General features: G+C 44.3%; 1 protein-coding gene across 5 annotated transcripts in view; it reads right to left on the reverse strand.

The window, feature by feature from the left end:
* Positions 1-263: 263 nt before the first annotated feature.
* The window catches only part of LOC147617527 (protein SAWADEE HOMEODOMAIN HOMOLOG 2-like), a 73,570-nt gene continuing 60,593 nt past the window's right edge, over positions 264-13,240 (reverse strand). For 2 of the 5 annotated variants that reach the window (XM_086775790.1, XM_086775787.1), the window contains exons 3-9: positions 8,050-8,095; positions 7,619-7,748; positions 7,453-7,510; positions 4,991-5,042; positions 4,093-4,236; positions 3,758-3,877; positions 264-633 (exon numbers count right to left, since the gene is read on the reverse strand). In XM_086775790.1, coding sequence (XP_086631916.1) covers positions 502-633; positions 3,758-3,877; positions 4,093-4,236; positions 4,991-5,042; positions 7,453-7,510; positions 7,619-7,748; positions 8,050-8,095 — 682 coding nt within the window. In that variant the 3' untranslated portion in view covers positions 264-501. The other 3 variants (XM_086775788.1, XR_015262235.1, XM_086775789.1) reach the window with 3 other exon arrangements.

Consider the following 13,240-nt stretch of genomic DNA (forward strand, 5'->3'; position numbering starts at 1 on the left):
GTCAAAATTTTGGTGTTACATCCTTGGAATGTGCATGCATACACATGGATAAATCTTAGTTCACAGTCGATGACTTGTCAACCTTCCCACACCCTGTATATGAACAAACAACTTTTGTTTTAGAGGTCCACACTTTTCACATCGCGGAGACTGGCATTTGGAGGCAAAGGTAAGAAAGCCTTTTGCTGACACTCTGGAAGAATGCATCCGTTACTTACCTTTAACCTTAAAATAAAAATGAACAGCTTAAAAAATAGTCAATCAACAAATAACACATGCAGGGCATGGTAACTAAGAATAATCTTGATATGACCACCAAGCTTTTACATGAATAATGACATTATCTGAAGCCAACCCTTTGGCTCATGATGATGAGCTTAAAGCATGCTCACTACTACTGGGGTTGGCTGTTCTCTTCTACTGTTGCACAAACCCTTGTAAGGATGATATATCCAACCAAATCTGCCGGCCTCCACACAGATGTACGAAGACCACTTGAACCTACTTGTTGGAAACTTGGGTTTTTTGTTTGCTTGAATCTGTAGCAGCTATAATTGATACGTCGTCTACAGGTTGGGCGGCTCGGTATTCTGTTTCTGGTCTCCGGCACAACTTTTTTAAAGGTAATATACCCTGTGTAACAACACATGGATTATAGCAAGACAGATATATTGTCAAAAATCTTTAATCATATTGTCATATTGTAGAAATGTGCGGAAACATATTTGTACAAATTTGCAGAAATCTGTGTGCATGTGTGCTTGCATGTGCGCGTGTGCGTGCGCGTGCGCGTGTGAAACCACACTCAGATTGGAAAACGGGTGATACCCCTACAGTCCTGCAATTGGAGGCTTCCTGAAAGATCCAAGATATGAAGTTCATATTCAGGTGGATCATGTGGACGACATTCACCATTGCCATTTAACTTAAGTACTGAATTTTTCCACAGATACTTCCCACTAGCAATATCATACACTGGACTTGGTATATGCATTTTCCAACGGATATCATACTTAGTTGTGATCCAGGAATTTCCAGTGTGCCTGCAGTGTCAGCCATTGACCTTCCAGTGGTCCAGAAAGGATTGTTCTGGACCCAGCAAAAAGCAAGCCCAGAGTGTAGTTGCATGTTCCCACAGGAGCCCTGGATCAGATATATCCACGCCATGTGGATAAGTTTTCTTGACAGGTGTTGAAGTCCAGACAGCAGAAAAATCAGGTCACTGGGAAAGCCTTTGAAGCTTGGCGGCTTTTTTCATAAATTGAAGCATGCCACTGCTTCAGCACCAGTTTTGACCATGGTGCAGTGGAATCGCCTTTTTGAGGTAATACATCATGCCAGCAATCAAACCCAGTAAAAAGCAAGCCCATTGTGTAGTTGCATGTTCCCACAGGAGCTCCGGCAGTTCATTGAATTAGATCAGATATATACATGCCATGTGGATAAATCTCTAGCCTAATGGTAAGAGCTCATGATTCCCAAAAGGGAGGTGGTTACTAAAACCTCTTGGCGGACACGTGCTTCACAAAAAAAGGGACTCATGTGGTCTACAGATGTCCCATGCAAGAAGATCTGGTAGTTTCCACACCCACAAATCAGACATTATCAGCAACTCGCTCAACCCATTCTCCACCTTATTTGTGGAGTAACAACAATTATACAATAGCGTGCAATTGCACTCCTCAAAGTTTTGTCCTCTTTGTCTACAGGGCAATGGCTGCCAAGGACATCAAAGATCAAGGACTTTTCTACAATGCAAGGTTCTCCCGAATTAAGCTGAGTGTTCTATCCAACCAGCCACGCGGCTCACTCGGGCTCATCTCGCACATTGTCTGCTGCCTTGACTGGTAAAGGTTTGAAAGGGTGGTACACCCTTCTCATACTCGTGTGTGAGTATGACTCTCCTCCCAAAAGAAAGTCGGAAACATTTCATGTATGGTGCATAGTTTGTAGTAAAGACATCACACCACAATTGAAGTGGCTTCTTAACATTGGGCAAAATACCAGATTTGGTCAAGTTCCAGCAGGCCCGATAAATCAGGAACTGCTACATTTTTTAAATAAATGTTTGCAGCAGATGCACTTGGCAAGAATGTTATGTCACCCTTCATTTTCATAGTGCAAAAGGGTACCTTTATAGTATGCAGGACAGGTATCAAGCCATAGTTTCATGTACTTGCAAGTTAGAATGGGAATTATGCCATACATGACGCTTTATAGCTTTACTGCTTTTGGAGGAAAGGGGACCTTGTAAACGCTTGAACCAGAAAATTATGGCCTCAATAATTAATTATCCCAATCATGTCACATTTGCCAGAAGGTCAGATGCCCATGCCTGCAAAGAACCCAGAGATGCCTTTTGAGTAGAGGACCATGCATTCCAACTTACGTCCAAGTGCCAAAAAAAACAGAGTGCCTACCCATTACATGAACTACCTTGGCAAGTTTGCGATATGGAGTCCTTGGAAAAAAAATGCCACAAGATTGTGTCACGTTTTGGTATTCTATAGCAAGTCGCACAGACCACTTCTTAAGGTCTTCACAATCTGCTGTTTCTTTTTGCAAAATTAACTTGATGTTCTTAATCACAAAATAAGTCAAGGGGAGCTAAAAGAGAGCATATGATGGCACCATTGGGTCTGATGTGGCAAGTACAGCAGTGGATTTTCCACATCCACCATATTTTAGAAAGACCACTTGATAAGCAGGATGTAGAGTACTTGTACCTATGTGCTAGGGTTTACAAAGATAGGAAGAGAACAGTGCAGCAGAACTCAAACATAATTATGCACACACAAATAGCCCTAAATCTACCGTTTGTACTATGTACAATGAAAATGTTTACAAATGAATTTCAAGTACAAAAAACATTGAATTTGATCCCGTCATCTCAGCCCAACACTGTTGCTGTAGATCGTCTTCAAACACAAGCAGGCTCCAGAGATCGCTCTTTACTGTTGTGCGCTTGAGGAAAATAAGATGGACTGAATATTCATCCACAGGGAGGATCGGTGCTAGTCGGCCTGTTGCTGCTGTCTGCCTGCTCCACGACTCGCTACAAAAGGTGTTCGACATGTTTATGCCACCCGCCGACTTGCCCTCACCTGTCCAGGCTGCCTGTATGGTTTCCCACCTGGCCCATATGGCTGGGCATGCCCAAACCGGCCATCCGCAGGGCTGTTCGGCCAATCCAAGCGGACCCTGAGCAGGATGTCCGGACCAGTGGAGGTGCGTCAAACAGGAGTTCATATCACAATCATACCAATTCATGCCTATCGGGGGAATGAGCCTGACATGTATTGGCCTTTCTGAGACCTATGTATATAGAGGGACAAAGGCTCAGAGTGCCTGTGATCTTGTGACTTTTAGGGATGTACATTCACACACTATGAAGCATTTCCAAGTCCTGAAGGCATTGGAATATGAGAATGACAAGCTGGGGACAGAAGGAGCAGTGTGAGAACAGAAAAGACGGGCCAGATTTCGGCATGGACGAATTGTGCAATCATTAAGCAGGATTTTGGGTAGTATTTGTAGCCCCTTGGCAGCCCTAAATCAGCTCCAGCCTGGCCCTCGACGGCTGAACAAGGGCTGCATTTAGGGGTAAAAGGTGGATTTTCTCCAATTTTAGGGTCCCTAAAGATGCTTTACTCTTTTTCAGTGATATAGAGAACACACTTAGAAAAAGAGCACGCTTTTACAACTTCAATCATTGACAAATCCAGAAAAGGACAAACAAGCTAAAAACAACGCATACCATGGAGCCATCATGCTCATATTGAACCAAAAATCTGCATCGGCAGCCTCTAATATCATGTCTCCGCCTCTCTACATCCATCACATACGCATCGTAGTAAAGTGCCTGCTTGTTTCCTTCCTGCGCTGGATTAAGACAAACCTCGATCAGTTTCGCCTTTTTCCAAGGGCCCTCAGTTGACATAGGCAGGGTAATAAAGCACAAACCCCCTGATATCCCTGTTTTAAGTTTCAAGAAGCTAAACAAGGGCAGATAGAAAGACAATCTCACTCCAAACGTTAAATACACACACACACACACACACACACACACACACACACACAGAGACAGAGAACCTGGAAGCAAAGAACAAGATCTCCTGGAAGTATGGAGATACATTCAGATGCTTCACATGGCAAGGAACGCTGGCGAACAGCAGCTCTTACATTCACCCATTCATCCTCTTCGGCGCCAAAACCCGCAAATCGTACCCTGACTTCCTGCAGCACACCATAGACAAATGGTTATGGTCAAGAATCCGTTGGTTTAAACATTTAATTTCCTACTGCACAATTTCAGAGACCTTCGGACCTCCAAAAATGGTGAGCAAACAAGCCGAGTGGACAAACAAAAACTTGTGTAAACATCCTTGAACTACAATCTCTGCAACGAGCTGAACAAGCCTAGGGATGCTCCAACATAACTGTGGAAGGATACCTAGGATAATGTGCCACCTTTAGCACACAGGAGAAAAAGCTCTGGAATCAAGATACAACCAAATAATATGACTTTTACTTGTGCCCCCCCCCCCCAAGCTTGAAATGAGTTCTAAGTTTCGAGCAGCCATGCACACACATACACCCACCAACCCACAAATCAATCAGGCACTGCCTGTAAAAGCACCAAGAACCGATAATAGAGAGAGAGACTTTAAAAGTCCCTTGATGGAGTGTGGCTTTGAGAATCGACGCTGATGTTGGTGGGACAGCTGATTTGAGACAGTGCTGATACTTGTCACACGAAATCAAACACTAGACTGTGTCAGATTTAAGAAAATAACCCCTCATGTACTTGCACAAAAATGAAGAACTCGTGTATATTACTTAGTTCCAAGTAAACTAGTGGCTGTAACAAAACCATATCCCAGAAGTTCTGTTCACGTGGAACATCAAATAAGGCCATCCAAGAACAGGCTATGATGGTGTTCCAGCAACCCGACTTACACATGCAACCATTGACTCTAAAATAACTTACCGGGTCCCCAGATTCAAGCATCCTGTGTGCCAAGAATGCATGCACATCATACCTGCAGCAGGAAAAAGCACAAAGATCACTTTAGAATAAGTCAAAGGTTGAAAGCACATAAAGTTGGAAATTTGCATGAGAGTGTCAGTATGTAGCCCCGGAATGATAAGAATGGCAAAGCTGAGAGTGCTCTACGACTATGGATCTCCATGTGACCCTCTCTACGCTGGGAGAGACTCCCTCTTGGAGAGCTGTGAGCTTGCTCTTTGTCAAGGCAATGGGGCTACAAAGATGCATTAAAATCTCGTCTTTCTAAGGGCTACTCTGTGGGTCAGGAATGATTCCCATTGGATCCCTTCCCATCTCCCTGAAGGGATATAGTCCAAGAGATCCTCAGTTTGTGGGATTAGGCCCAGGGGTGCTTAGAAGAAACTGGCTGTCTCGAGGTTGTGACAAGGACACTATATGGTATCGAGTCACAATTTTATCCCAAATTCGTTCTTTGCACACTAACTCGGAACAAGCCAACTTTCCACAAGAACAATGTAAAAGGTATCATGACTCTGATGATTCTTTAGCAGCTCATGAATGTACCTCTATGCCTTTGTAACTCATCCAAGAATAATGCCTCACATCTTTGGTCCTCATACTATATTTGTTACGTCCTGATGACAAGCCTAGGATTAGGGCTAGGGGTGTGTGCTAACCCAAGATTAGGGTTAGGGTTAACCTAGGAATAGGGTTAAGGCTTAGCTGGGACGTGCAAACTTGGAGGGTTCACATATGGGCTAAGGGTGCTAGCAAGAAGAGGTTTTTTTTTTTTTTTTTTCAGAAAGGGACTTCTATTAAGTATGAGAAAAACATACAACAATCACAGCTATAAGCCAAAAAAGAATAGAATCACCCCAATATGTAAGGTGATTTTAACCACTGAGGAGCATCATGATGCCATGTAAGACCTCTGGTACTAGAGGAAAAGAAGATGCCATAGCAAGAAGAGGTTTAGATTAAGGTTAAGGCTTAGCAGGGGCATGGGGACCACATGGGCTAAGGGTGCTAGCAAGAAGAGGTCTAAGAGCTTATAATTAATAGCCTAGGTCTAATAATGACTAAAATCTTATAAATAAAGCAAGAAAGCTAATAAATAAAGCTAGGGTGAATAATAGCCGGGTTATTACTATATAAGTGACCTTGGGCTCGCTTAATAGACACAAGAGGTCAAGTAGTCACGTGTTGGCTTGGGGCTACCAAGGAATTGTGTAGGATCTCGTGGCCATGGACCTGCAAGGTGGGTGGTTCGGCCTAGTGATATGGGACGCTAGGTTGGCGCTATCGGTACAAAACAAGCGTGTGGTAATTAGACCTCAGGCTCGGGGGTGGTTCAAGACGGTTGGGTGGTCAATCAGTAGACACAATCTATCGCAGTCATGCGATGCATACGATGATGTCGGGTCTATGAAACCTCATTAGGGTTTCGGTTGTGGAGACCTTACAATATTATCCATCAAGAGGGCCAAACCCTTCTCCTAAAAAGCATTGGAATAGGCCTCTAATTTTGTATGATGCTCAACATCAAACGATAGCGTGCTCCTCAGACTCGACGTCATGCATATCACAAATCTGGCATACTTGCTTCTGTCGTGTGAGCACTTTCTTTCTCCTAGCTTGATGTGGTGTCTGTGTGATAACACACTGCTTTCACCCATAAAGGTCCAGAGTGCATGTAACACGTACCAAGCTAATTAAGATGAACTATTTGAAATCTAAATATGGGTGTACATTTTCAATCACCGAGACAAGTAACCTCTTTTCTTTTTCGTATATATCCCCGGTTTCCTTTCTCACTGCTACTTCAGCATCATCGCACTCATGGTATTTGCAGTAGGGTTTATCTTCCGCTACCTAAGATGAATGCGTAGAATCATCCCTTATGGATGTATATCTTCCGCTACCTAAGATGAATGCGTATGAATGTGTACAGTCTCATAAAATTTAAGGGATTTTTTTAACATAAAAACTCAATAATGATGAGATTCATATGCAATTGTTAGGGCTACTTCAAAAAGAGCGCCTGCCCAATCGATGGCCTGCTGCCTCCTGGTGCCCACCCTGACAGCTGGCGAGTAGCGGCCCAGGCACAGTGCTACAGGTTCAAACAGTGACTTGCCCGAACAGGCCATGGCAAGGCCAGCACAGGTGATAAAAAGGCTGGGATAGTTGCTGTGCAGGGCTGTCAAGTACAGGTTCACACAGTGTCCTGCCTGAACGGGCATGGGAGCCGAGGGAAGGGAACTGGTTGAGCATTCCTGTAGAAGGCCGAGGGTGCCCAATCATGTGCTGCCCCATCAGCGCAGACTCCCTTTGTAAAGTAGCCCGCCCTTGTGACGAAAATCTGGAGATTGAGATGCAATACAGCTAAAACAACAAGGATCAGATGTACATGATAATTTCACCAAAAGGAATCCTTGTACCAGGCGCTGTCCTTAGATGACTTGGCTTCAAATTCCATCTTGCTGATGTCTATCTCATCTGCATATGTGCAAAGCAGCTCTGTTTACTTACCAAGGAAGTTATATCGACTTAATCTTCCTAGATGTGAAGACAAAGTGTAAACGTTAGATACAAGATAGATATAACCTGAGGGAGTGGCTGTAGAAGTAGTTTGTGCCCTCTGTGACAGAGTTCCCTCAAAAGGTAATCTTCCAATCTGCTTTGCTGCCTGTTTCTTCCGTGTATACCATCGTCTGTTTTGAAACCAATGCAGCACCTAAAAGCATAGAAATCGATTACTATTTACTCGACTGTATCAGAGGATAATTGACTTAATGCAGCATCATGACTCCTCTTACGCACCTCTGAAGGGGCAGAAACATTTAAATGTTTCACTTGGTAACAAGACAAAAGACCTCAATAAAGCTTGTGATGCCTACCACTAATGTATACTGTCAGCCTAGACCCAACATCATACAGGTTTCAAAGCTCTTTCTTGCATCTTCCAATTTAGCATATGTAAGTTCTACAGGGCCCATTTTACATGGACACTAACTCATGTACAAAATATAACAAACCTGCTTGCGTTGCACAGATATCTTTCCATCTCGCTCTCGAGCTTTGCTGTAATCATAGCAGCAATGTTAGCTCAATATTTGAACATGGCCTGGTCAAGAGATAAAAAAGATCATACAGTTAACTACAGACAGACATATGTTTATTGCTACATACTTAAGCACTAACTACCCCACCTCCCAGGGTGTATGGTATCGATCCATTCATTGACCAGTGTTGTGACAGACACTTAATGAAGTTATTAAGCATTACACGTAGTGTCATGTAGGTGAGTGCCACATGGACATGGATCTCAGTATTAGCAAGCTTAAGGTTAGCTTTAGGGGCAGAATAGGCACCACACATATAGCCATGGCCGCACAGAAGAGTCAAGCCCAAGCACCCAAGTATGCAGCCAGTTGAACAGTTCGCCACTTGGCCAGTTGGAGGTGCCAACTACAAGGAAGTGAACTTCCCAACAACCCTAGACTGGCCAACCAGCAGATTTTGACCGATTGAGGGATGGACCAGGATCGGTTTCATGCAATCAATGCCAGATTGCAGAGCCGAACTCCAGGCAGCAAGGCAAGTTCCTTTCCTGAATCAGGAAGGAGCAGACCCAATGTGCAGTTTTTAGCCCGCAAAAGTCTTAGAGCACATCAACTTTTAAGTTCAGCAATACAACCTTTTGGTCATGCATTGTAGCTTAATGCTAGCATGATAGGAGTCCACGTCTAAGTTGAGTTTACAGCATTGAATACATTCAAGCTTTGCAATATGCAGTAGATTAGGTGAAATTTTTGTGTATTTACAGCTTATATAATTATTTATATAATCAACATTAATCATCCTCTCCAATCAGTGTTTAATTAGGGCATAATCAAGCACACTTCCACACACATGTAACATTGATATTGCAGCACTAGGTTGCCTATGCTAGGTCGACCTACAGCAAGTCCTGCGTTAGGTAGGTACTAAGGCATCTTGCATAAACGTTTGAGTTGGGTTTTTCCTGCAGCCATGTGTGTTAGTTTTGCATATTTTACATGTAGTCTTTGCGTAGTCTTACATAGGTTTTCACGCTAGAAGGTCTAGGTAGGCAAATCAGCAAGCATATTTCCCAACAAGGCAAATCTGTACTTTTCTTCATGGACAGCTGGAGGTTTTTAGACTTCATGACAGGATCGTCACCATAGTAAGTCGGTAAGCCGGCCAACAGCACCATGAAGTCACCATGAAGTCACCATGAAGTCTCTCGAATCTTCTGTTGGGTGGATCTAGGCAAGGTTTGTGTCACCCATTGACGCACCATGAAGTCACCATAGTAAGTCGGTAAGCGGGCCAACAGCACTGTGGTCCATGCCATGAGTTCCGACACCCTCTCCCCTGGTAGCAGTTGTAGCTTCCCTAGCTCTTGGAGAATGCGGTCCTCAATAGTTACCAGGATGGAAGGTGCGGAGGAAGGTGTTCTTCGGAGTGGTCCAGTCTGCAAAGTGCTCGATTGGAAATTTACTGAACCAGTTGTCTACAGAACCTTGGAGAGTGGACGGAAAGAGCACCAAGAAGGCATCCTCCCGCTCAAGGCCCCGGCTCTTACAAATGGAGACGAACCATCCGATGTGGTCATCCACATCCTCAGTGCATGATCCTTTGAATTGGAAGCTTGCCGTTGACTCGGCCCAGCACGATGGAAAGGGGTTCTATGCCAGGGGGATTGGCTGGACCAGGAGGGTTGGCTTGGCCTCCTGCATTGTTACCGAGGGTGGGATTACCAAGGTTAGCTACCATAGGAAGAGGTGGAAGAGGGTCCCTAGGTGGTATGTAATTGAACCTCTTCTAATTGTAGCAGCATATTGAGAGGGGACTTTTGGATAGGCTAACCGAACTACCACCGGAGCGTGTATTGGACATGCAGAGAGGACACAATGCAAAGAGAAAAGTGAGCGGTGAGCTGACAAGACTCCCGGTTTCAAGAGTCCCACCGGGCGTGCCAAATTTTAGTGTACCTACAGCAGGGTTGGTTGCCGGCATACTAAGTGGTGGCTCTTCTCTAGACAATATGTCCAGAGTCCTCGATGCTCACAGCACAACACAAAAGACACTATGGAGCGGAACACAACACAAGAAGAGACAAGACTGCAAGAGGAACAAGAACACTTGCACTACTCCAAGAACACTGATACATGTCCTTCATTGTACGGTGTACCGTGTACACTCAGAACAGGTCACAGTGAAGAGGACGACACAGCTCAAGTTGATGACAAGTGACTATAGAACACAAGATACAAAGTGGTATCAAGGATGAGCATGAAGGATGTCCTTTAGGATGATGGTGAGGGATGAGAAATGTCCTTCAAGGTGAGTCGAGGAACCATATATGCCTAAGGTCGAGTCAGTGGCATCTCCTATCTTTGGTGGATGCCTTGAGGTGGCAGCCTTTGGTAGAATCTCCTATCTCTAGGAGATGCCATTGGAGTGTCAGTAGGTGCCGGTGCCTTCAATGCCGTTGCATGCACACCTCTGTGTCAGTTGTGCATCTCTGCTTCCGATGGTCCCGAACGCTTGGCGCCTCCGTTGACTCACTATGACACTGTGGCAATGTTAGGCTGTTAAGGTGTGGCGGTGTGACACTGTCACACTGTTGCGGTACGGCAGTGTGACACTGTCATACTGTTGCAGTATGGCAGTGTGACACTGTCACCCTGTTGCGGTGGTCCGTCAATGTGGGCACCCTCGGTGGCTACACCCGTTAGGTGCCCATAAGAGAAACCCATGCAATGTTAGGCTGTTAAGGTGTGGCAGTGTGACACTGTCACACTGTTGCGGTATGGCAGTGTGACACTGTCACCCTCTTGCGGTGGTCCGTCAATGTGGGCACCCTTGGTGGCTACATCCGTTAGGTGCCCACAATATTAAACCCATGCATGGGACACCTTTAGAGCACAATATTAAACCACTGGGAATGTTTTATGACATTATTTTTCAGGCTGAAAAGAGCTGGCTGACCTGAATTTGGCCTAGCATGTTTTTCATATTAAAAGGGGGTTTTGATCCTCATTTGTTCATATCATGCTCTGGAGCTCACAAGTAAAAACACACGGTTGCACTATTGGGCTGAGTACTTAATCCTATCAGCAGTGATTGGGGCTGAGTACGTGTTCCTACCAGCACTGCTTGGAACTGAGATCAGGAAGATCAGTTTTGAGTATCATCTTGTACTTGAGAAACATTCAACTGTACCCTTTTCTTGTTCGTAAATATACAACAGGTTTATGTGTACTTGGTGTGTGTGTTTGTGTTTGTTCCGCTGCACACCTCTCTCTCTCTATGCGCACCCACCTGCACGCCTCTGCCCGCCTCCGTGCGCACCTCTGTAGGCTGCATAGCTGCCCTGTGCACAGGTCGCCGGCCCTTTACCCACCCACCCTGTACGCAGGCTTGCTCGCTGCTCTGCTGAGAGGAGGCCCACTTGATGGTGTGCGGCCTATGAGACCTTGCAATTCACAGTGTGGAATTGCAACGGAGCCCTTAGAACAGATGCAGGATACTTTGAGGATACTTTCAAACACAGTGATATTGCTATGTATACGGAGACCCATCAGTGCACAAACAAGAGGCTTCTTGACGTACGGGGTTATAGATGGGAATCAGTTTTCTGCCCTCAGCCATGCACAGTGGGAGGTACCAGAGGATCTGGAGGAGTGGCAATACTTTACAGGGAGGAGCTTCATGACAAAATACATGTGGTACATAGAGATGCAAATGCGAGGTACATGTGGGTCCGAATATGCAGAGAGGGACTCCGCGAGCTATATGTGGCGGTATGCTACTTTCCCCCAACCCACTCCAGGTTTGCACCATCAGGAGACTCACCCTATATACCACTATATGATGATATCATGAGGTTTGCTAGCGTGGGAGACATATTACTATTGGGAGACTTCAATGCACGTACAGGCACAGAGCAGACAGAGCTATATGATACTCAAGAGGCTATGTAGCGGGAGATCACGGCAGAGGATGTAGGGTAGCAAAGATCATGTGAAGCTTTTATAGCTTTATTAACATGATTAAGACTTAATTAATAAACATAAGACAAATGCTGCAAGAAAGATTGAGTTGTTTGCATTGAGACAAGGGCCTTTCTTAAATAGAGGCCGAAAGGGTACAAGTGAAGAGACACATCCCTGGGAAGGGGTGTGGCTCTTGAGTCAACGGTTATGTCCTCTGGACTTAGGGATATGTCTTTTAATGAATAGACATGTCCTTTGATAGTGACCCATGTGTAAGGGTGTGACCCTTCACAAGTGTCCTTTTAGTTAATAAGGGATTAAGGAGTAATTAAGGAGAGATTAAGAGAGTTAGTCACAATCATGACATTCCCTCCCACTTAAAATAAGACTCCGGCTAAGAAGAGATGGTTGTCTTTGAAAGAACTCCCAAAGAAGTTCTGGATATTCTTGTAAGGCTTCATCACTTTGCCAAGTAGAGTCTGAATCATCAAGATCTCTCCATTTAACCAAAAATTCTGTAGTGAGTTTATGTCGTGTTTCTTTCTGTCTGACATCAAGAATTATCTCTGGAATTAAGATTATGTGTTCATCTTCGATTTCTGGAACATAATCCAAATGATCTAAAACTGAAAAATCACCGTCCACAAACTTCTTGAGCCAAGAAATGTGGAAAGTTGGATGAATTCTACCCCAAGAAGGTGGTAACTCCAACTTAGAACTGAGAGATGAGTTCTTCTTAATAATACGAAAGGGTCCATAATATCTTGGGCGAAGCTTTGGGAAAACTGATTTCACTATCTTGTATCGATGAGGGGCAATATGTAATAATACCAAGTCTCCTTCTTGAAATTCAATGTGATGACGACGCTTATTAGCTGTGCATTGATATTGCTCTTGGACGCTGATCATCTTATCCTTAATCTGTAATAGAATATCTTGCATTTCCTGAATGAGGTGGTCTGCTAAAGCTACTTTATGTTGAAGAACAAAGTTGTCAGGAATAAGGGGAGTATGGCCATAAGCTGCTTGAAAAGGTGTCATTCCAATAGCTGAATGATAAGAATTATTATAAGCAAATTCCACCAAAGGTAAATATTCTTCCCATGAAGCTAATCGAGACTGAACATAATGTCGCAACATTTCTTCCAGAATCTGATTAACTCGTTCCGTTTGTCCATCTGTCTAAGGATGATAAGCACAG

Source organism: Cibotium barometz, chromosome 36, assembly GCF_041138505.1.
Source record: "Cibotium barometz isolate CiBa-2024 chromosome 36, ASM4113850v1, whole genome shotgun sequence".
NCBI lineage: Eukaryota > Viridiplantae > Streptophyta > Polypodiopsida > Cyatheales > Cibotiaceae > Cibotium > Cibotium barometz.